Below are 25,303 nucleotides of genomic sequence, written 5' to 3' on the forward strand. Positions count from 1 at the left end.
GCCCCCACCCCCCGGGAGTTTTAAAGGGGCAGCGCGCCCGCCGCAGGACCGGCGCCCCGCTCCGCCGAGGCCGGGCGTTTTCGGCCGGGGGTCACCCGGGAGGGGGGCGGCGGCGGCGGGGCCGGTCCCGCTCCCGGTCCCGCCGGTGCGGCCCGCGCTGCGCGCGGCAGGCGGGGAGGGAGGGAGGGGCGGGCGGGGGCTGGGTGGCTCCTGCTGCTGCTGCTGCTGCCGCCACAGCGCTCGCCGCCTCCCCTCCCCCCCCGGCGGGGGCTCCTCGCTGCAGCCTCTGTGCTCCGCTCTCGGTCATGTGACCCTAACGTAACCGGACAGGAAAAGCCGCCGCCGCCGCCGCCGCGCTGACTCCGTTGTTGCTGCTGCTGCTGGGCGCGGAGACGGCGGCGGCCCGCGCGGCACCAGGCGCCTCGGCGGCCCGCGCCCCCCAGGTGAGCACCGGTCGCGCCGCGCCCCGCGGGGGATCCCGGCGCCGCCCGCACGTGCGCCCGGCCCCGCCGCACCGGTCGCGGCCCGGACTAAAGCGGCGGCGGCGGCCGCGGGCGGGCGGCCGCGGGGGCGCGGCGGGGCCTGCTTGGCCCTACCTCCTCATTGTGTGCGAGAGGCGCCCGGCCGCGGGGTCCGGCCGCGCCGCGGCGGGCCGAAGGGGGCGAGGAGGAGGGCCGCGCCTGGCGCCGCTGGGGCTGCCTGGCCTCCTGACAAACCCCCGCCGGGCCGGGCCGGGCCGGGCGGCTCCATCCGGGACACAGCCCGGGGGGGAAGAGGGGGGATGGGCCCGCGCCGAGGGGAGGGGAAGGCCGCGCCGGGGTGGGTGGGCCGCGCCGGGGGAGGGAGGGGGCGGAGGGGGAGAGGGAGGGGGCGGGGGGGGGCCGGTGTCGCCCGGCGCCGAGCTCGGCTCGGCCGGTTGGGGCCCGCGCGCCCGCCCTCCCGCCCGCCCGCAGCGGGGCGGCCCCCCCCTCCGGCGGCATCCGGCGCAGGGAAGGGCGGGGGAGGAGGGCGCCGCGCGGCGCGGGAGGGGGCGGCCCCGCCTGTCTCTCCTCGGCAGGCTGGGCGGCCCTGGCGGCGGCGGCAGCAGCGGCGGTTCCCGTCTCGCGCGCCCTGGCGGCTCCGCTCGCGCTGCGTCTCGCGCCGTCTCCGTCCGTCCGTGCGCGCGTGGCGTGCGCGGGGGGGGGGGGGCTGGGGGGGAGGCGGGCGGAGAGAGGGGGAGGAGGGGCGGGGCGCAGCCAGTGAGAGCGGCGCGCGGCTACCCGGCCTTCCGCCCCGGCGGCCAATGGGAGGGCGCCGCCACCTGTGCCACAGAGGCCGAGCGTGACTCCGGGGAGGAGGGGAGCGGGGGAGAGGGCGGGCGGCAGGCCACGCCCCGCCGCCGCGAGCGGAACCCCGCCGCGCGCTACGGCGCCGGCAGGCGGCGGGAGCGATCGGGCGGCGCGCGCCCTTTCCTTCCCTCCCCTCCCTCCTTCCCCCCGCTGCCGGCGCGCGCGCGCGGTCCCGTTGTGGCGGGCGGGGCCGGGCCTCAGTGCGTGTCTCCGGCAGGCGCGAGGACTGCCAGGCGGTGGGGCGCGCGTGCGGGCGGCCGGTGCCGGTGCCCTCCGCCGCTGACGCGGAAGGAGCGCCGAGGGCTCGTTGGGAGTCTCGGTGTCCGCTGCGGCGCGTGCGGACGGACCGGGAAGCGCCGGGCTGTGCTTGAGCGGGGCCGAGCAGCTGTTTCCGGCCCGCACAGCCGGCTGCCCCTGCCCGAACGAGCGCTCCGCTCCGCTCCTCATCGCTCCCGGCGTTTTCCTTCTCGGCCTCTGTCTCCTCCCGCGTGGTGCGGTACCGGCTCTTTCTTGGCCTCATCCTTGACTCGTGCCAGCCGGCTTTGCCGTTCGGGTCTCTGAAATAAACGTACGTTTTCCGAAAGGACCCGGCCTCGCGTGGTTTTTCACCCGCCGCTGAGCAAATCGGGTAATGATGTCAAAAGCTGTGGTAATGCCGCGCCGGGCCAGCCTGCCGGCCGCGCAATGGCAGGGCTGTCCCGGCGGGCTGTCGGGGCGCGGGAAGTGCTTCACACGGCCGCTGGATCAGTCGGCGCTAAAACGCGGTCTTGCTGGTGTTCATCACAGCGTTTTATTTAGCTAAGGGTAAAACGCCTGGACGTGCGCGTACCCACAGCGTACTGCACGAGCTATAAAAGAGACAAAGCACTTCCCGTGCTCTTTTCCTCTGCCGTATGATTTCCTCGAAGCGTAATTCTTCTAGTGCTTTCCGTTCAGAGCCTTTAAATATCTTGTAAACTTACACAAAAACATAGTGGTGCACACGTGTGCAAACACCGTGTCATGCGCAAAGATTGATTCAGGTCTCTGGTGAAGGCGAAGAGCTTCAACTGCCACAGTGACCGCTGTTTGGATAAGGGTGAAACTAGAAGCTAAACAAGTTCAGGATGATGATAACACGAAAGGATGCCGTTCTGGCCTGGAGTTCCCTCACACCTATGGTTTGCTCCACCTGACAAGCTTTGCTGTCCAAGTACAAAACAGAGTCAACACTGATGAATTAGAAAATATAGCGCACAGAATAATTAAATTAAAGCCATAAAAGAAAAAAAAAAACCACTAGCATGTTTCCGTAACATCACAAAGTCTACCTGCATGGAGCATCTTGCAGGATTAATAAAGATGAACATGATTTTTGTTACTGCTGGCAGCCAGTATTCTCTCTTTTGGAGAGAGGGAGAGGATTTTAGCATATTGTTTGTGCAAACATAATTATCCAAACAGTAATTTAGGGAGGAGAGGGTGGACCTGAAGAGAGTTAGAACCTTTTTTTTTTTCCTCTTATTAACTGTAAGAAAATAATCGACTGGATATTAAATTGTGTTTCTTTCTTTGCCCGTACACCCCTGACTCAAACAAGTTCTGATCTCATGTGAATGCAAAGAAATGCCTTTGGTCAGCCTGGCTATGGGCATTCTTCACTCTCCAGCAAGTAGAAATACTTGTTTCTCCAATGACTAAACATTTTGGCATGTGTGGAATACACTTTTGTTCTCTTTCCCAAAAAGCTGCACTCTTACTGTATAGAAGAAGCAAGCTATTTATAGTTTACCTAAAATTTGCGTAAATTCCTATTAAATTTAGAGGGGAAAAAACAGAGACTTTTTATAAACCTATCACTTTTGATCCACTTCTCCTGGTTTCACTTTCTCTTTCTTTTCTGTTCATAGAGCATCTGCACTGTTCTGGGCATAACATCTTGTTGACTTCTCTGGCCATTTTACGTGGCCACATAGACACCTACATTACTTCATACTTTCAGGTTTTCTGCCCAGAGCTCTATTTGTTTTGGTTAAGCTTACATCCACTTGTTGATCTTGCTAGCCATATATTCATCCATCCAGCTGTATGCAACTGGCCAAATGTGTTTCCCTGGCTATTTTTTTCCCAAAGTTGTCAACTCTTGCTTCTCAGGCTGCCTCCAAATCCTTGAGAAAAAGTTTATAGCTCTTAGGTCGTTCTTTGAGGGCAGCCTTCAGCAGCTGGTGCAAGGAAGTACAGGGATGGGGAGGCAGAGGCTGCGGAAGCCCCGGTTTAGCGGGGCTCAGGTTGGTGCCACGTTTCACCGTTAGTTATCCCACCTTGCACCAACGGCGAGCGATGGACGGAATCGCACCTCTCATCCCTTGGGTTTCTTGATTTGCTAGGCAAAATCTGTAAGGCACTCCAGCACACAGGCTACTTAGAAAATGCTGTTGTAGCTGATCTCAATAAACAAACTGTTGTTGAGTGAAAAGGTTGGCCCCTCCTGTCCTGACAGTCCAGAAGGCTTGCCAGTACCTTGAATGAATGAATTGTTTCAGCCTGGGAAGACTCAGGTCTGTATCTGGTATTTCCCAGGAAAGGGCATAACCACCAGAAATGCTTGCTTATTTTAATGTTGGGTTTGGATTCAGCTGGATGGACACATACTTTTAACCTGGATTTTCAGTATCTCTACATATCTTATATGTAAAAGTTATCTAACTTGTCTTTTATTGGGTTCTGCCCTTGTGTCTCCCACCCATTTGGGTGAGGGTGACTGATACCAGAAGGGAGATTTATTTTTCCTGCTTGAACAGATGAGAGGTAGCCAAAATACTTCGTTCTTCCCATTACAAATAGATGGTTTTGCTACTTACTAATATTTCTTCCTCTCCTTTCGCTGTACATGTTCCTGTGTCCAAGTTCCCCCCCCAGCTTTTTCAGAACTCTTTAGTCCTGGCCCAGCTTTGCTCTTTAAGCCTCCGCAAATCACTTGCACCTTTGTGAATCGCATTGTCCATCGTGAATCAGAGATCCTTGCCTATGTGTAAGGTATCGTTTGTACAGTGGCTTGGGATTAAGAGGTGTTAGTAAAGCATGATACATGGATATTAGAGGAAAACGTCTGTTAAGAGACATCTACTGTTGCATCTGTACATACACTGTTAAGTTTTACATGGAAGTCATTTGCTTTTCAGAGTGTAAAAAAATGGATTTGGCCAACCATGGACTTATTCTGCTGCAGCAACTAAATGCTCAGAGAGAGTTCGGTTTCCTGTGTGACTGCACAGTTGCCATTGGTGATGTCTACTTCAAGGCACACAAATCGGTCCTCGCTTCGTTCTCCAACTACTTCAAGATGTTGTTTGTTCATCAGACCAGGTAACTATAAAAAGGTTCACTGTTTAAATGTTGTTCAGTTAGCTAAGCTAAGGATGTCTAGCAGCATTTTGAAACTTGAAAATGTTTTTTTTTTTCTCCTTGCTATGACATAAGGAATATGAAATCTAATCTTATCTGCAAACTAGAATCTCACTTTGAAATGTGTTAAACTGTGATTCATTAACACGAATGTTATAAGTTCTGTATCCTTAAAAAACCATAGAATTCCTAGAATTGAATATTTAAAGGATCCTGTCTTCGCTCTTGCACTTTCCTTCTCCCACTCACTATCCTCACCTCTGTCTTGGCACTGTTCTTGACATTTCTATAACACTATATACAACCCAATATTGCTGTTTGCTAGGAGACTTTGAGAAATAGACTTATAAAAGAGGTTAATATGTTTCACTCTTTTTTACAGTTTGCCAAAGTCAGTTAAATAATAAGTACTACATAGAGGTGGAAAACAAGGGGGTTTGCGTTTCTTCCTTTTTTTTTCTTTTTTTTTTGCGGGCAGCCTTACTTGGAGGGCATTGAAAAGATAACGAAAGCATAAGACTGTTTTAAAGATTTTTTTTTTTGTCTTTTCTTTTTCCTAATTATTTGAACTATCTCAAAAAGTTTATGTTAAGTGAGTGAAACTCTTAACTCTTTGGCTAAGAGTTCTTAGCCAAAAGTAAACATCAAGGATGTGCATTTGCACTTCTGAGACAGGACTGCAGGCAGATTTATCCGTCTTGATGCTCCATCAAGAGCACAGTCACCTCTGGAAGACAGCATTGCGAAGTTTACTTTTGACTAATATATCAGAATTCAAAAGCAGTCAGAGAGAGAGCTCAGGAAGGGTGCACTTCAAGAAATGGAAGAATTGGCTATAATTTCCTCCTCAGCTTGGTAGCCTGCTGTGGTTAGAACATTCAGACCGCAGGGCGAAGTCATGTCCGTTTCTGGATTTCTGTCTATCTAATGTTTGTTTAATACAAGAGCTACAAATAACTCCGAAAAACTTTTAGAATCCCAGATCCTCTCCTGTCAGCTAACTGGCTTATCCAAGATGTTCCTGATTTTCTTTCTTCTTCTGTGAACCTTGCCTCTCTTTCTGCACAGAGATGCAGCTTCAACCACAGGAGCAGTGGGTATTTCAGTCCAGGGTATCCTCAAGGCTGATGCATAGGACATGCTCTCAGCTGGAGGATGGTGTGGGTTTCAGTCCTGTTAGGCTGAAGAGGGCATCATAGCCCAAGCGTCTCGCTCTCTTCAGCACTCTAACCAAGGGACTGTTAGGCTGACCAGGAGTACTGCTGGTGCTACCGTTTCTTCCTCCCTATTCAAGGAAAGAAGCTACTGTTCTGCTTTGCTTTCTAAGGAGCCTGGCCTCCACGGGTTAGAGGTGCCCAGGCTACACCTGTTGCATCAGATCCTCAGGGGATTCACACCCTGTCCTGCATGGTTTCTGGATTGTAATGCAGTTGAGACGAGGTGATACTACACATTGGCAGAACTGTAGCTGTGAGTAGTAGTAAGCCATAGAAGCCAAACAGGCAAGTGCCAGGTGAATTTTAGGTGTTTTCAGGGCTAAGTAATGAGAAAAGTTTAAGGGATTGTGGATTAGACTCCAGTGCTAGCAGGTTTTAATTTAGCTGCAGATGAGTTTGAATCCAACCAAAAAAAGGGGAACAATATCTTTGCAATTTATGAAATATATTAATATGTGACAACAAATCTATAACATAACAGCAATTTAGAAAAGTGTAGATTGCTATGGGACAGCTTTGTCTTTCAAGCCAGTTACTTTCCTGAGGGGAAGAAAGTCATCTTCCGAGTGGCTAATAAGATTAGCTCTTTTACGCTAAAAGTGTTTCTCTATGTTTGTTGCAGAGTCTGTCCTTTGAATTTAAGTAGATGCCTCTGATTTTTAGCAATGCTTGAATAACCTAGATCTGGTAAAAAAAGATTTTTCTTATCTCTTATTGATCGTTTTGTTTCGCCTTTCAGTGAATGCGTCCGTTTGAAAGCGACTGACATACAGCCAGATATCTTCAGTTATCTCTTGCATTTGATGTACACTGGGAAGATGGCACCGCAGCTCATTGACCCAGTTCGACTAGAACAGGGAATAAAGTTTCTGCATGCATATCCACTAATTCAAGAGGCCAGCCTTGCAAGTCAGGGAACTTTTTCTCACCCGGATCAAGTTTTTCCATTAGCATCTTCATTATATGGCATTCAGATAGCAGATCACCAGATAAGACATCCCACTAAGGTTACATCAGCGACTGACAAACTCGGGCGAGAACCAAGGCCTCAGACATCACGGATGAACCAGGAGCAGGTTTCTGAAGGCTCACAGCTCTCGCAGTTAGCTACCACTCTGCCACAAGTGACCCGGACAAATATGTCCTCTTCTGACCCATTGCCATCTTCTTTGTCTCCAGAATTGGTATCTGCTGCTGGTAATAATTCGCCTGCTGGAGAAGAGGCCAACATGGAGGCATCTTCTTCAGATGAACAGCCTGCCTCACTCACAATAGCACACGTCAAGCCAAGCATTATGAAAAGGAACGGCAGCTTCCCAAAATACTATGCCTGCCACCTCTGCGGTCGCCGGTTCAATTTGCGAAGCAGTTTGCGTGAGCACCTGCAGATCCACACGGGCGTTCCCTTCACGTCTAGCCAGCAGGGAGAAAGTAATATTTCTTTGTCTCTCTGTAACAACACAGCTGATAAAGATGCCGTGGAAGTGCCTGAAGCTGGGATGATTAGTGACAGCGAGCTGCAGCAGATCTCAGACTCCCCAATAATTGATGGGCAGCAGCAGTCAGAGACGCCGCCCCCCTCCGATATTGCAGACATAGACAACTTGGAGCAGGCAGATCAAGAGAGGGAAGTCAAAAGACGGAAATACGAGTGTTCCATCTGTGGTCGCAAATTTATTCAGAAAAGCCACTGGAGGGAGCACATGTACATACACACGGGCAAGCCCTTCAATGCAGCACTTGTGACAAAAGCTTTTGTAGGGCTAACCAGGCTGCCAGACACGTGTGCCTAAACCAGAGCATGGACACGTACACGATGGTGGACAAACAGACTCTGGAACTCTGTACTTTTGAGGAAGGCAGTCAAATGGACAACATGCTAGTACAGACCAACAAGCCCTACAAATGTAACTTGTGTGACAAAACATTTTCAACTCCCAATGAAGTAGTCAAACATTCGTGCCAAAATCAAAACTCTGTCTTTACACTAGAAGAAGATCGCTCCATTCTGCTAGGTGGTGGGGATGCAGAAGCCACAGAGACTGATAACGCAGTGTTAGCCTCCATCAAAAAGGAGCAGGAAGCAGTGTTGTTAGACTGAATGTGAAAACTATATCAATTTTTTAAAGTTTCTTTACTCATTTTTTTATTAAATCAATTTTTTTCCTCCTCCCACCTCTTACCTCACTTACCCTGCCATCTTTTCCACCAGCCTCTTTCCCACCCTTTGTCTTCAGCCACCAGAACTGTACTGGCACATTAGGAAATTGGACTTTGCCTCTCCCACCAAAACAAACAAAAAGCTCTTGCATCAAACCACAACATAATTGATTTTAATACAAAGGAACGTGTGAAAAAAATAATCCAGCTAGCTATGTTGATAGTATTAGTTAATCCAAATTTAATAGATTTTAAACAAAATTTAGATTGCTTAAAAGTGTATTTAGATACAATGATGAGTGTACTGAGAAACAGAGTATCAGTTTGGTAAGCAAAGAAAATATATATATCTATATATATATTAGTTTCCCTGGTAAAAGGCATTTTGAGAAGATCTGGCAAATTAAACACCATGCTTTTTAGGAGTCCACATGCAAGTTGATTAAGGTTATAACTTAAAACCCTCAGAATTTGCTCAATGAATGCAAAAATCCCTGTTCATTGAGTTAGAAAGAGCTGAGGGTGTCGGGTTTCTTTTAGCCTTATGTGTTCTTTCAAGTATGCCTTTGGGTATCTGTTTCGGATAGCATCATTGAGTCAAGCGAAGTAGTTACTTAGTCAAAATTTGACTGAAGTAGCTGTAATAATAATGTGATGGCAATCTTTATATATATATATAAAAAACTGTATATGTATAAAGATTTATATATAGAAAGTGTTTGTGTGTATATTTGGTACAGGTAAATAAATGCACACATCCTTTTTAAGTAACTGCCGTCTACTCTCAGATTCAGCCCGGGAAGTCTTTTAGTCATTTGACAAAACTAGTCATTGCACAGGTTATTTTTAATCAAATTTAAAACGTTCTGAACGGTGTGCATTTTTATTGGCCTGTTGAAGAGAAGCTAATAGTTAAGTGGTGTCACCCAAGCTACAAAGGAAACTAGAGAAGTGACGTATGGGCAAGCACTGCACCACCATTAGTGCAGCACACGCACGTGTTGTTCGCCATAGGTTTGAGTCATTCCGGATGAAAGGTGAAAAGCTTTATTGCCTTACTCGGCAAGGAGTGTCTGTGGTTCCATTTGGTCTAACTAGCATGGATTAAGAGGAAGAAAAAGTGGTGCAGAGACGCTCTAGCAACAGGGGATGGTGGTTGTTTTAAAGTGAATCTGTAGTGCTGACAGGCAAATCGTGCTCTGAGAGTCCTGTTATTTTCAAAGCCAAGACAAGGTCTGTAAAAACTGAAAGGGTGAATTCTGTAGTTTTAGTTACCGATGGTAGCACTGCATCTTTGTGTTAAAAATCAAGTTGCTGATTCTTATTATTTTATATAGATGCCCAGACTTTTTGCTGGTAGCCTAAAAAACCTAAACTGACAGCAGCAGTGAAACCCACTGAGCAATTACTGGGCCAACAGAAGACGTAAAGGGACAGAATAAGTGCCCCATCCTGAATGGAGACAGTGTGTGTTTTGGGGGGAGGGGCGGGAGAGGGCAAGTCACAAACCACAGCTCTTCTCTGTATATACGTTTAAACTGAATATCATCTTTTTGTGTATAGTTAAGTTCTCAGATTTGTAAGTTTTTATACATCATTTCATTGAATAAAACTGAATTAAATGGGATATGATTTTACTGAGTTGAAGGTGAAAGGTTTTCGTTTTCCATCTTCCAGAAAGAGCTCTTACTGAATCGTTTTAAAAGCCAAGCAATGTATTCCATGTGTCAGACCTCCATCATACAGATGAACAAATAGGTTACTAAAGCTTAAAACAGTGGACTTAGCACAAAGGATCGTTACGTATTCATTTTCTCCAGTTCATTATAACATGGCAATTATTGTAAAGGTTATTGTAAGTGGTGTTGAGTTTGTTATCTCTCTTATATTAGAGTAATAGATCTAAAATCAATTGATTTTACTTCTAAGTATAAAAGTGTTTTTGAGGTTAAAAAAAAAGTAACATCTTACAGAATTATTTTAGTGTTGCCCATTTTAAAACTTTTAGGATATTCATTTACCAATGTCATTTCTTTAAATGTGTTTTTTATTTCATCTTGCTTAGTCTGAAATGCTCTTTGAACAGGGAAAAAAAAAGAATACATCTTTCCTAATTCAGCGTAAGGTTGGCTTTTGAGGTAGCTGTGGTTTAGGGGATAGTCACAAGTACATTTCCAAAATGACTACAGCTGCTAAAGGTGCTGCCACCTCAGCTACTAGTTACTGCTTAGTCAGATGCTCTTTTTTTCCAGACCTCCAGCTCTGCTCCATTGCAGAGTACAACAGTTTAGCTCAACTCTGAGCTGGTGGCTGGTTGTATCAGAAGGGTACATGTGGCCACACCATTTTTTGTGAGACATTCAGCAGCCCCAGGTCCTTACCGTCTTCCTGCTCTCACCTCTCCTTCTCTGCTCTTTGGAGAACGTTTGCTCAGTTACATGTTGAATGTGCTCAATGTGATACAATTGAAAAACAACCAGTCTTTTAAAATGCTATTTTTCTGTCAAATCTGTTCCCTATTTTAGCTCTGCATAGGGCTTCAAACAACTCATGGATTGTGCAAGGCCATTAAGGAGCAGGGAGGAGGCTTACTGAAGCCAGTGTTGCTGCTGGCAACATCCCAGGTGAAGAAGCTGGGAAGTGGTGACTCCCACTTGGGCAGGTCCCTCAGCTGGTGGGCAGTGTGCCCTGGAGAACCAGTGTACTGCCCGGAAAGGAGGGGCAGTGTAGGGCCGGAAACAAGCAGCTGGGGAAGAAGTTGGTTGTGATAGCACTGCTGCTGCAAGAAACGTGAAATTGCAGGCTCAGCAGAGATGCTTTCATCTGTTAATATTTATTCTTAAGAAATAACACTGTCAGGTAAAGAGAAAAAAAATCACAATAAAGAGATTATTTTTATACGTGTTCAGCTATCATAATGGTTTATTTTAAATACCCTTTTTTGTCTGATGCTCTATAGTGATGTTTAAGTCATTGCCTCTCACTGCTTGAGCAGTTTTGTTCCTCTGCAATGAATTAGCAACAGTATATTCTGGTTATTAAGAGCTGCATCAAGAATATGGGTAATTACAGCACAACTATAGTTTGTTGGTTTTTTTTCAAGCTGCTCTGTTAAATCCCATCTGAATTATTATTACAGTCAGAGATAACTTCAGACTTTATCTTTAAACTTTTGACTGAAATTCTTGACCGAGTTGCTCATTACTCATTCAGTCTGCTCACCTGCTGAAGTTGTGAATTTGCTACCAAATGAAAGAGAAAAGCTTTGCGGGAACTACTGAATAATCACTGAAAATCTGCCGTCAATCAAGGCTGTGGGCTGGACCTTCACTCCCAGAATATTTCTGAAGGAGTGACTTCGTAGTTAATTTCCCAGGCAAGTCACTTGACAAGACCCCTCTGCCTTGACTTCAGAAGTACCAAACACCAAATCTTACCTGCTCAATAGAAAGAACAGATGATTATCACTTCTGAAAGTGAAGATCGCAGTCCTCTGCAATCAATGAATATTTTTTGTCAACTTTGTATCAAATGTCTTGGTCACCAGCCTGATAATCATTCTGCTGCTTCTGGGGGAGAAGTTATTAGAAGATTAGACTAGTGTTACAAACATTTCATAGATTTCATAGATTTTCTAGGTTGGAAAAGACCTTAGAGATCATCCAGTCCAACGGTCCCTAATCTCCCATTAAACTATATCCCTAAGTAGTTCATCCACCCTTTTCTTAAACACATCCAGGGATGGGGACGAATAGTTTAAACCGTGCTCCTGTTTACACTGCAGGCCTGAAGTTGCTGCCTTGATGTTTAGAAAATCTGCTTTCTGGCTCTTCAGCTCCAAATCCCATAAAATAATGACTTCAGTCACAAAAGGTAAGTCAGTCATAATGAAAAAAAAGAGCAGATTTCTTTGTTCACTTTAAATAATATGTTTGACGTTACAAAAACTTTTTACATGAATTAAAGGAAACCTGGTCAGACAAGAGCAGGCTCTGAGGTGCCCTATAGCATCACAATCCCTTGCAATGGTTTTTCCCAATCTGTTTAACAGCAGGATTGCCTTTTTGAAGTACTTTGCCTTTGCCTTTTTGGAGAGTAATAGAGTTCTTTAGTTATCTTAGGCCGAAGCAATTGAAGACCAAATTGATTCATTCTTAACTGAGTTGAAGTATTTTTCCTTGATTGTATTTCCACACCTTTTAATCTTAAAAAGTAAACACAACTGAGGGAGAGTTCATTTTGGAGATCTGTCATTGACTCTTATTTATTGTGTCCTGAAAGTCAACAAATGTTTCCATGTGGCAAGATGCTTCATAGCTACTGAATCATTAGGAGTATTTTTAGGCTACTTAAAATAAATTTCATTTAACATTCCTACTTCAACACTGCAAATATGACAGTTAGTTACAGCGGCATACCTTTGTAATGAAACCTAAGTGATGCACTACCAGTGGTGATAAAGGCTATCGGTTTAAAAAGCCCAGCTGTTTTTCTACCTGAGGCACTATGTATCCATTTCTTGGGTTTTTTTTTTTTCATTTTTTGTTTCTAAAAATGCCTGTTGTTGTCACTGGATAACGAAATCCCACTCATACCAAAACCAGAACAAAATGCAGAAAGAAGCAGCAGTCTTTTGCGTCACACCTCAATGTGTATTTGCCAGATGCACGATCATCTCTAGAAGTTAAGAGAAACTCACTGTCCTTAAATATGGGCTTCTATCCAGCCTGCCATTAAAAAGGATATATTTTAATGAAATTCAGCCAAAACCATAAAACACACTTCCTCTGCAGTACAGCCTTGCTGCCATGCTGTCTGCGCATCCTTGCTTTAGAACAGATCACGTGTGCCAAGATGCAGAGTTCAGCATGGTCGTTGCACAGCTGTCAGTAACTGCTGCCACTGCTTGCACTGCCACTGTGTTAGCCCTCGTGCCAAAGGGCAGCACCTGAGCAGGCGCCGAGCGAGCACCCGCTGCGGGTCTGGGCCTTAATGCTGCTGTTGCGTTATCATTTCCTGACGATTCAGACTGGCATGGAATACATCTAGCAACCTAGAACTGAATCTGCATTTTCCCTTCAAAGCCAACTGAAGCAGCTTAGTGTTTCACGTGCATTTTGTGCATGTTCATCAGGGATGCAAGCTTGTGCTGTCGTGCTTTTTCCTCTCTAATGGCTCTCCAGGCTGGATGAAAGCTCGCCTAACAGGGAAGAGAGCAGCTAGAAGTAGCTGCTGCCTTTGCCACAGCAACTTCTCATGCTTTTGGGGTGTTGTGAACCAGGAAGTATGGTTCTACGTGCCTTGGAGGTGCAATCCATGTCGACTTGTGAGAAACCAGTTGAGGCTCCTTTTGGCTGACAGGCAGGCGGTGAGTTGCAGAAGGCAGCACTAGATGGTGCAGTCGCACCAGTGTAGCCACCCGGGCGCCCTGGCTGGCTGTCCGGCAGCCCTCCCTCCACAGGGGCAGGCAGTGCCCACCCCAAACAGCAGTATTCCTCCAGCGAGGGGCTGCACTGGGAAGCTAAAGGGTGCAGAAGGGACTCTCGCAGCCCTGTCTTGCAGCAGGCTTGCCCCGGAGAGTGAAGACCTTTGCACAGGGGCTGCAGAGCACTCAGAAGCGCAAAGCCTCCCGAGGCTTGTAGCGGCAAGTACAAAAGGGAGGACCTTTTTGCATCTTCACTGACAATAAAATATCTAATTTTAAATATTATTAAATTATATGTTATATTTATATATATATATATATATATATATCATACTGTCACATCTGCCATTCAGGATTGACCAAGCCCATTTCCCTTCAAAAGACGTTGAATCCAAATTGGGTCGATTTCATGGTGGCATAGTTTGTCAGTCCCTTCAAGTGCAGCCCTGGATGAGGACACATCCACCCTTTTGGGGAGCCCTGAACACTGACACTGGTCACAGCCTCTGTGTGCTGGTGTTAAACCATCAGTGTGAGCTTGTTATCCCAACGCATGCAGGTCTTTCCTGACTGCTCCACAAAAGGGTAAAGTCTTGAAAACGGGGAGGGCTACACGCACACACACTGGGTCAGTTTCTTCCACCTCAGCATAGTACTTGGAGGTCATGTAAAGAAATAGTCACTTAAAGCATTTGATTTGCATGCACTGTTGATGAAAGGAAAGTGATTACCCATCACCAAACTGCCACCACTCCAGCTGCTGGCACACAAGCCTCCACACATAGACATGCACACAGAATACTGAGTCATAATTGTTCAACGGCAATCTTATTCTTTGATGTGACTGCATTCTTATGCAGAAATTTTTTTAAATCTCATTTTGAGGCATATATGAGACATCTTTGGCAATACCGATAAAGGAAAGAGACCCAGGAAAAGTCCTGATTTGTGTACAAGAACTAAAAAAGAACCTTCGGAGAAACTTCACCCTTGTTCGCTGCATTTATTAGAGTTCAAAGTTCTCCTCCCCTACTTTCAGTAAAGCTGTAGTACAATCAGCATTTAAAAAAAAAAACATACCACAAGCATGACTTGAAGGATGTAAGCATCGCTGTGCACCACTTTCCTGTCATATATGAGGCTTGTGTAAGGAACACGTTCCTTCTCCCTACAATGTCAAGCACCGATAGTTGTGGTCACAGAGCAGCGACCTGCACGCTGAATTTCAGCTCCAAGCGTGTGAGTTCACTCGAAGTAACACCAAGTTAACACGGTGCGTCCTGCCTGCCGGCAGGGCGACGGAGACTCCCCTGCTCTGGCTGGTTTAGTAACACCACAATTTTACTGAAAACTGGACTGACTGGGGCAATAGATGATCTTTCCCACAGGCCAGAGTGATTTTGAGGCCAGAGTATAGCTGCCCTGGGGAGCCCACAAGGGTAAAGGTGTGTCTCAGAGCAAAGGGCCACTATGTCGCCAGTCTTTCCTGAGCTCCGTCTGCTGCAAGCGAAACAGAAGCAAAAATGGGCCGAAGGAATCGGCTGGAATCAGCTTTGATCTGCGTGCAGAGCTGTGCCATGCGGAGCGGAGAGCTGGTGTCTGGTGGAACAGCAGCATGAACTAAACAGGGAGAGGATGAAAGACAACTAAGCAGTTACTCAGGAAACAGCCACCTAAACCGTGACCGTGCCTCCAAGGACACCACCTTTCCTGTTTTGGAGTGGGGTTTGGTTTTTTGTTTTGGTTTGAGGTTTTTTATGTGCTGTTGACCGTTTCCTCATATGAGAGTGGGAATATACAAGGCATAGAAGTAACACTGAGGTATTTCACACTGCAGAGTTTTCTGCAAGAACTTGGCAAGGCAAATAAGTCACTTGGGCAGCTTGCAATGACAACAGTTTTCACTATGCAGTTGGACCATGCTCCCATCTTAGAGCAAGAGTGGAAACAGGGGCTTCTGCCTTTGAAAAAGGCTCTTCACAGACAGAAGTGAGAACACATGGCTTCTGTTCTGCCAACCTAGGGGTAGCCACACTCTGAAGACAGTGCTCCTCTTAGGGCTGATGCTTTCCCCTTGCCTCTGCCAACTGGGCAAGAGGAAGTGCTAACAAATGCAGTATACTTGCTCCAGAGAATAGGAGCACCACCTTCGGTTTTCATTAGCTTGAGGGTCAGAAATGTCTGTGTCTTAAAGAGAAGAGCATATTAGAAATTTGGAGATGATGGTTGTATTGATGCTTTTTCCCCTTCAGAAACTGTGATAGATGGATCCTCTTGCTCCTAAAGGAGTTGCTTTCTGCTCCAAAAAGAAGTTGTCCTACAGAAATTAGAAGTTCTCAAGACCTGTATTTGTGTACCAGCACAAGTCCTTGTTAGACCCATGAGAAAGTCACCGAGTGTTGCAATGTTGTATAAAACATTTTTCCTGCTTCCGATACTTCTGCAAGGGAGGAGAGTGAGGTGATGGTTTACTCTGCGTCTGGCCACACGCTGCTGCTGGTCTCCTCCAGAGTGCTTACAGGAGCTGAGGTTTTGCTTGGTGGGAGAAAACGAGTGCAGTAGCTGCTGCCAAGAGGATTTATTTGCTCTGGCATGTAGCTGCTGGTAGCAGTACATGCAGTGCCACACCTCAGTGGTGACTCTTACATGAGCAATGAACTCATTTATTTCCTATTGCTATCCAGGAACACAATTAAACATGGCTCTGAGGACCAAGAAATAGGGATACAATACCACTGGCGCTTAGCATGGATGTCTGCCACTGAGCATAAGGGAGAGAGGTCATTTGCAAAAGAAAAACACTCCAGGCTTTAAACTGTCTCGTGGACAGTGCTGAATTGTGGACATTTGGCTTTGCAGAAGCACCAGCTTGCAAGCACTATAGAAGAGGGCAGTCCCTCAGTTTGTCTTCAAAATCTACCAGATGAGTGTCAAAATTCTTCAATGTCTGATGGGATCAAGAGGGTGCATTTCTTGGTATCATCCTGCAGTAAGAAATGCATTAATATTACACAGATGAGTTGCTCCAGCTACTCAGAAACCCAAGAGAGGCTCCAGGGAATAACCTGAGCCAGCCAAACACTTGCTGAAGAGACAGTTAAGTCCAGAAAGGATGCTGCCTCTCCAGCTGACAGGGGTGTTTGTGGCAAAGGCTTACACTGCAGCCAGCCACCCTGGCCCTGTCAAGAAGGCTACAACCCCTGCGATCTCTTAGACTACAGTTTTGATGCAGAAAACCTGCAACCCACAAGTCATCTAAATGTGCCTGAGGGGCCACAGTCTGCTCTCCCAAAGCGTTGTTCACCTGTGCCAGGGCTGGAGGTTTTGGATGAGGCTTAACTCACAACCAGGGTGTAGGTTTAGGATTAGCGTTAGGAGTGGGAGAGAAACAGAGCAAGAGCCTCTCACTGGAGTGGGGCTGCAAAGGACCTGCTGAAGCAAGGCGGGAGGCTGCAAAAAGTCTGTGTAAGAACTGGCGGAGGGTGTGGGCACAGGATGCTGCCTGTTCAGCTGGAATGACACCAAGCGAGTATTTCAAGCATTGCAACACTAAACAGAATGTGCTTTCCTCCCCTTCTCTCTGTCTTTTCTTCCCTAATTTCAGCTTCAGTTTTCCCTTTCACCTGAGAGCATGTGCAGGAGACGCCCCTGTTTCTGTCTTTGTCTCCTCATAAGAAAGGGGAAAAGGAGGCGAAGGAGTCCTTGCTGACCCCCCCCCTACCCCCCATGAGGAGAGTGGGTTGACATATCTGCCAGTATCTTGGGGCAGTTGTGCAGACCTTTGTGTGGAGCACACATGTAGCTATACTGAGCATTAAAGGCATTGCTTTTTAGTGACTGTGGCAAAAAGGTGAAGTCTTCAAAAGAGCAACTGTTAGCATCCTTGAATTAATCCTCGTGGATAAAGCTCCTGGCTCTTAGAGTTGTTCTCTAAGACTGGCATCTCTCCAAATGGCACAGGAATGCTTAGCACATCTGGCAGAAAGAAGACAATTTAAAAAGCTTTGTTAATGGCAACTTACTCTCTCAAGACCATCTTACTTTCCCAAGCAGTTCTCAGAGATGGAGATAATGAAGGTCTCAGTTAAGCAAGTGCAGTAAATAGTCTAGGGAGAGACTATACCTATAATCTTTTCTAATTCAGATTTCACTGAAGTGCAAAAAGCTTTGGGAGTGAGGCGCTCCATGCTTACTGTGGAAAGAAACACTCATGCTTTTTTGGATTTTCAAAAAGCTTTACTAGAGGGGAAGTGAATTGCCCTCATGATGACCGCGCTGTCCATTTTCACGCTCTTCCTGCAAAGACATAATCTCTAGTTTCCTATTGAAAATTAGGTTTTCTTTTCATACTTGTTTAATAGTAGCCTTATTGTTATATATGACTGTATTCTTACACAAAATTAACACATCACGCCCAAAGTGATGGGGTGTTGTGTCTATCCAGACAGCCCCTATTGCTCTAGTTCCCACCAAAATCCCTTCTCTCTCACCTGGACATGTAGTGAGAGGGGCCACGTAGGGTAGATGAGTCTCAGTGACTGATACACATTTATGTATGTTTGTTTGTTTGCTTGTTTGTTTGGTTTTGGTGTTTTTGTTGTTGTTGTTGTTGTTTTTTTAACAGCTCCAGGGGCCTTGTTATGTTGTGGGATTCATGACCAGATTGCATTTTTCTTTAGTAAGTTATGGAGTGATCAGGCTATTATACTAAAACCTGGAGTATGTGCCCTCCGATATCCTAAAGTCCCTAGTGACGCGTGGAAACAGACTCTACAACTCCTGGAGAGTTATAAAGCAGGTATGTTTATTGCGGCGCCAGGTGCAAGGGGGATTTCTCCACCACGAGCTTGCACACCGTGCCATGAAACAGGCAATTATTTATCACGCATAATCATACATAATCATTAGTATAGGCTGGATTATTACAATTAATTCTAAGAATAGGTGTTGCTTATGGAGATTAATTCCAGGAACTCATTATCATCTGATCCTCCCCTCATCACATGCGCACTGCCATCTGGTGGTCGTCTATTGGGGTCTGTGGGAGGAAGGCTCGTAATCTTCACCGTGCACTTTGCTCAATTGGCCTTGTTCCTATCGACTTGGCCTTGTTCCTATCCACGAGACTGGCTTCAACTGTCCCAAAATTAATCAATTTCACCTCTCTTTTGTTCTGTGGTCTCACATCCAGTCACGGTCTCTGGTTGGTAAGAAAGCTGGTAAGAAATCATTAAACCAAGCTATTCACTATTCAATGTCCCAGATCACATAAGCTTTAGGTACTTTCCATGCTCATCATATATTATACAACATTTTGTATTACTAGCATGGCATATAACTCCTTTCTTATTCTGGGGCAGGGGTAACCATTGGATTTCTTGTAGTATCTCATCTGTGCTGGGCTGTTTTTAATCCCACCTATCCATCTGACTCCCCAAAAGACGAATTCATGACTGGGCCCTTGTTTCTGTTCTTCTGATATCTCTACCCCAGTTGACCATGGGTATGTCGTAGCAAGTGTCTGTAGCCTGTTTAGAGGTTTTGCAGAGTGGCAACCTCTGAAAACATTACCAATGTGCTGTCCCCAGTGACCCGTTGTGGAAATTTTAACATTTCCAGCTCTTTAGCCAGTTGCATGAGCTACACTTATAGTGGGACTATGGTTTAAGCCTTGTGATAGGTGAATAAATGTATACTGGAGTCCCTGCCAGATGAAAGCAAACTTCATCCTATCTGCCTCCAGTGCTGGGATCATAAAAAAATGTATCTTTCACATCGATAGTTGCCATCCATTGTTAACAAGATTGACTATGTCAGCTGTACTGGGAACAGCTGCAGTGAGTGGTTTGGCAGCAATGGTTAGGCCTCCATAATCTGCTGTTGGTAGCCACTTGCTGTTAGGCTTCTTTCGAGGCCATGCAGGAGACTCGTAGGGGGAGGAGACTTGTCAAAAATTCCCTGTTCTTTCACCTTTTGTCAGTTCAGTAAGAGGATGGATGGCATCAGGAGTGCTGTGGATGCAATGTGGAGTGCTGACTGGCTTGCTATGGGCTAAGGCGGCATCTGTTTGTGACAGGCTATCAGGGGTGCATTCATATGAGGCAAACTGATATGTGGTAAAGGGAGAGGTTGTCCTTGTTTACTGTTTTCCCCATGGGGCCACCCACGACTGATCCTTCAGTAAATCCTCACCTAAAAGGCACCTATCATGAGGACCTAAAAGTAAAGTCAGGTGGACTGCTGCTCCATTAGACAGCATTAACTTAGTTCTGGCCAGTGGGTAGGTAGTGACTTGCCCATGGATACCTACAATTGAAGCTGATTTTTGGCTAAGTGGAGGCCATCCTTGGTTAAGTGCCCTTATCTACCATCTACACTGGGGCTCCTGTGTCGATGAGGAATATCTTAAAGCAGTGGTCTGGTCGTTACCTGCCACCATCACCTCGGTACTTGAATCTTCAGCAGGGCAAGTAGCAGTGATCTGACTGCCACCGGGATCAAGCTCCGACCTTGATTTCCTGCATATTCGTGGTCTAGGGTCAGTGCTGATAGTTGTAGGTATCCCAAAGCTCACACTCCTTAAATCCTCTGCCTTAGTCATTACTTCCTTAAGTCATAACATGTCACTGCCATCCCTGGGTATGGATCCCAGAGGACTATCATGAAGTCGATGAGACAAACTCAGCCAATTGCTGTAAAAAGGTGGTGTCAGCCCATTTAACTGACTTGGAAAGTACTCTTTGTCTAAAGATGTTTTCCGTAACCACTTACACGCAGTTGTGACTCTGAATATTCCTCTATTTCCCCGTTTTACTTTCTCCTTTTTGCAGACAGGCTGGCTATTTTCCATTACATTTACTTTAGCCAGGGTTCTCCTCTGGTTTTTATCATTTGTGGTATATATTGGTATATCTTCTAACATATGCTGAAAGATCTCTTGGAAGATATTACCACCTAACGCTGGCTAAGGCTAATGATTTCAATGCTGCCATCGCTCCCTTTCCTTTGGGGCAGAAGTGTCCTTGCTCATGCATAACTGCCCAGCAATTTGGCTCTGCGGGAGCGGGTCGTCTGGCAACTGGGACTATGGGAGTTGCTTCTTCCAATTCAGCTGAACCAGGGGTTTTCAGCAAGGCAGTCTGCACACTGGCTGCCATGGCAGGCTGTAAGGCTGGTGTGTAGTATTTATTACAGTGGGATGCTGGTTTTGTTGCCACTCACTATTTCATTTTTTGTTCATCATCTTGACACACAGACATGTACTCTCTAGACTCATACATAATAAATTGGAATTGGCATGGTGAAGTAGCTTGTGCCAGCCAACACACGTCAGAGAGAGATCCAACTTCTGACGCCAATGAAATGTCACAGGATTTTTGGGTCTCTCAAACTCACAGAGGAACATACACTGTGAATCAATCATTTTTGGATCCTTATAGATCCCTTCAAACTTGAGATATTCTATGATTCTATGATTATTTCATGAGCTCATTAGGTAAACATCAAACAGGGGCTCAATCCTTGACTAGTCTAGATTGTCAAATCTCTAAATTGTTGCTTCAACAATTTACACATTGATTAACTCACAAAGTCAGTAACCCACACACTTATAAGCAGAAGAGTTGTCTGGCCGAAGATGAGGGTGCTCATTCTTCCTCCTCTATAACACTGCAGATGTCTTCTCTAACACCCCAGGAAGCAGGAGAGCCTCAGCAGCCTAGCTGCTGGTGGATCCGCTTCTGAAAGCTTTCTGGAATAAGCTGGCATATTCCTGCTTTCTAGCTTGGAAGTTTAGTCTACACCTTTCCTGTGGCTTGCTGCAGTTAATTCTGAAGACTTTCAGGCTTGTGAGAAACTGACAGTTACTTTTTGAAGGCTGCAGAAACAGCAGACCTTCTCTCTTTCTGGCCTCTACTCAGCATACATTGCTCTTTCTGCAGCCAAATGATGCTGTTCCCCGCAGGCATCTGCCCTGCGCAGGAGCTGTGCCTTAGGCCAGCACCTGAGCAGGAGCCGAGCGAGCACCCGCTGCGGGTCTGGGCCTTAATTCTGCTGTTGCCTTATCGTTTCCTGGCTTGATTCAGGCTGCACAGAATACACCTAGCAACCTAAAACTGAATTTGCACTTTCCTTTCAAAGTCAACTGATAACTGAAAAGGAAATTGAACTTTCCAAGACTCGTTTTGGAGTTTTAGAAAGCAGCATTCTTTATTTCAGTGCTGGATGCACGGGGGATTTCTCCCCCTAGTGTGCACACTCGGCTTCTGGACAGAAAATTAGTTATACCCTACAATCGTGCATATTCAAACACATTTACATATTCTGAAACAATTAGTTAATTTTCTCTTGCTTTACATGTAAATTACTTCACATGCTCAGTTCTCTTCCTCCACCTCTTTCTTTTGGGTCTGGGGTGTTTTTAGGGTAGGTGGTCCTTGAGTCGGTGGTCATGATCTCCCCCTGCCGGAATTTCCTTTTCCCCAAGTCACTGCATGTTCACAGTTCAGAAAAACATGATAACAAAGTTTATGCAGTTTCTGGGATGTTCCCTCCAAGGGCAGACAGTTCTTGATAAAGAGTCTCCTTTTTAATCACTCCTGACAGCTTCAAGGATGGTCTTCTCGTTAGTTTCTTTAGGTGTGTGTAAATCACCTACTGCCAACTAAACCCTTCATGAAACTTTTACACAAAAAACTTTAACCCCTTTATTGTTGGGTAACAAACTGAAGCAGCTTAGTATTTCACATGTGCATTTTGTGCATGTTCATCAGGGATGCAAGCTTGTGCTGTCGTGCTTTTTCCTCTCTAACGGCTCTCCAGGCTGGATGAAAGCTCGCCTAACAGGGAAGAGAGCAGCTAGAAGCAGCTGCTGCCTTTGCCACAGCAATTTCTCATGCTTTTGGGGTGTTGTGAACCAGGAAGTATGGTTCTACGTGCCTTGGAGGTGCAATCCATGTCGACTTGTGAGAAACCAGTTGAGGCTCCTTTTGGCTGACAGGCAGGCGGTGAGTTGCAGAAGGCAGCACTAGATGGTGCAGTCGCACCAGTGCAACCACCCGGGCGCCCTGGCTGGCTGTCCGGCAGCCCTCCCTTCACAGGGGCAGGCAGTGCCCACCCCAAACAGCAGTATTCCTCCAGCGAGGGGCTGCACTGGGAAGTCAAAGGGTGCAGAAGGGACTCTCGCAGCCCTGTCTTGCAGCAGGCTTGCCCCGGAGAGCGGAGCCCTTTGCACAGCGGGCTGCAGAGCACTCAGAAGCAAGAAGCCCTGACGCTTGCAGTGGTAGGTACACAAGGGAGGACCTTTTTGCATCTTCACTGATGAGAAAAAAATTTCCTTGTACTATCACATCTGCCATGAAGGGCTGGCCAGGACCAGTCTGGTGCCTTGGTGCCACTGAACCATTCAGAAGGCAGGAGATGACACTTTCACTGCCACTGACCTGCCCTTGTCCTCAGCATCTTGGTGAGGATACTCAGTGCTATGGGCCTTGGGCAAGTATCTGTCTTTCCCACTCCAGGCACTTTGAGGTAAAGATAGATAGATAGATAGATAGATAGATAGATAGATAGATAGATAGATAGATAGATAGATGGGAATAGATGTTCTGAAGGGTAAGAGACAGAGACAGACAGTTTCTAAAGTCCAGAATTCATCACTGTTCTTGAAATTTTTGCCTCTATGGAGAAAGGAAAGCCTGTATCTGGGTCTGGGCATCCAGTTCCTGCAGGAAGAGGCATTGGAGGCAGAAGAAGATGTTGGAGAGCAGCAAAGAACAGCATCCTCAATGAATGTAGTGGTTTCACCCAGACTGCAACTAAAGGCCGCACAGCTGCTCACTCACCCTCCCTCCATCCCTGGGGATTGGGGAAAGACAATTAAAGGGGAAAAGAGGAGGAGACTCATGGGTTGAGATAAGAACAATTTAATAATAATATAAAATTAATAATAATAATTATATTAAAATAATAATAATAAATGAATATATGTAATGGTAATTATACAAACAAGTGATGCACAGTATAATTGCACACCACTCAGTGACCAATGCCTGTCCCATCCCAGCAAGTGGACCCAAAACAGCTAAGTCCCGACACTGCAATCCTGGATGAGCAAGAGGCCCAAAAAGAGAACAAGAGAGAGGTAGAACCCCCGAGAGACAGAGAGTCCGAGATAGCCCTCAGAAGATAATGAAAGCTTCTTCCCAGTCAACCCTCCTCTAGATACTGGCATGACGTTGCCTGATATGGAATACTCCATTGGCCCTCAATCCTAGGTCTAAATTCAAATCATAAGGGGAGTTGTCCTTGATATGCTCCTCCCCAGCCTGTTGTGCTCTTGCACGCTGGCAAAAGCACGGCGAGCTGTAAAGTCCTTGCTGTCTCAGTACCAACCATAAACATCAGTGCACTATCATCACTGTTCTCATAACAAATCCCAGACTAAATCCAGAACACAGAGCTCTTGTAGCTGCTAAAAAGAAAAAATAACTCTGTCTCAGTCAAAACTAGGACAGTGAGCAGTCCCTGAGACGCTCAGGCGTGACAGGTCCCCCTGAGCCTGAGTGAGGACAACAGGACAGGAATGGGAAACGAGCCTCAGGAGGTTATTTCGTGTTGCCCCATGTGTATGCACATGTGTGCGCACACACACACTCACAGAGTACACAAACACCCAGCTGCTCCTCCAGCCCAGAGCGATGCCTCCAAGTGGTGTGAGAAATGTTAATTCTCCAAACATCAGCACCTCTACTCCCTCTATTTCATTTTCTCTTCTCTGAAAACAGAGTACCTTCTCCCTTTAGGGACACTCTGTTTCCATGGTTTGGTTACATTTTGAATTCACAACAGAATCGGTAAGAAGTGTAGATTTTTTACTGGCACATTAAAACCGGCTAAACTCAGCACTGCTCATTCGACAGTCTATTTTAAGCTCTTCTGAGCTGAAGAATCAATATTTCAGTCTAGCTCATTTAAAATTCAAACATAACCTTCTAAACTTTGGTCTGTGTCCTGTATCTAGAGTAGGAGCCAGTTAGATGGTTTTGATATCTCCCTTTCTATTACTTAAGAAAATATGTAATGAGAGGAAAAAACGATCTCCACTGAACTTTACACTTCATAGATAATAGCTAGTTGTTCAGATGTCTTCATATTTCTTGGTTTTAGCAAATTTTAAAAACTCTTTAAATTTTAAAAACTCTTTAAAAACTCCCTTTCCTCCTGCAGAAAGGAAAAGCACTAGCTTCACAGCATCTTTGGTTCATTGCTAAGTGTTACTTTAACAATATGAACTTATCTTTAAAGTGAAGATATTCTTACTTCAAATGTTCATATGAATGTATGAACATATTCTTTAAAAAAAGACTTTATCACAGAGCTGCCACCGTGTCCATACAGCCTTTATCTGCTTCAGTTAAGTATTTATCGGCAGACTTTGTTATAGAGCTAGTTTTCTCTCCAGTATGTACAGAGGGAACTAATTTCATTTTTGGGTTTTTGTTGTTTGTTTTTATTGTTTTGTTTTGTTTTGTTTTGTGTGGGGTTTTGGGGAGGTGGGTATGCTGGTTTTTTTTAATGATGGTTTGTACATAGCAGTGAGTGGTTCAGAACATTTCTGCCTGGAAGAGCAGTCCACAGTCACAGCAGGCTCAAGTTCTGGAAAAGCATATGGGGTTAAAATGCAGTTGGCTTGAGGACAGAGACTATAGAAGTTCAGTACATAAAACATAAGCTCCATAGTCAGTACAGTGTATTTCCTGGCTACAGGACAAAAAGTAGAGAATAAAGAA

At 46.1% G+C, this 25,303-nt stretch overlaps 1 protein-coding gene across 1 annotated transcript; it reads left to right on the forward strand.

Moving 5' to 3' along the window:
- Positions 1-410: 410 nt before the first annotated feature.
- ZBTB2 (zinc finger and BTB domain containing 2) lies at positions 411-10,042 on the forward strand. The gene is given in 4 exon segments (XM_086625159.1): positions 411-443; positions 4,490-4,673; positions 6,669-7,657; positions 7,660-10,042. Coding segments are annotated over 3 exon segments (1,533 nt in total). The 5' UTR covers positions 411-443; positions 4,490-4,500; the 3' UTR covers positions 8,031-10,042.
- The last annotated feature ends 15,261 nt before the right edge of the window (positions 10,043-25,303 follow it).

This window comes from Tauraco erythrolophus, chromosome 2 (genome assembly GCF_009769465.1).
Source record: "Tauraco erythrolophus isolate bTauEry1 chromosome 2, bTauEry1.pri, whole genome shotgun sequence".
NCBI classification, from domain to species: domain Eukaryota; kingdom Metazoa; phylum Chordata; class Aves; order Musophagiformes; family Musophagidae; genus Tauraco; species Tauraco erythrolophus.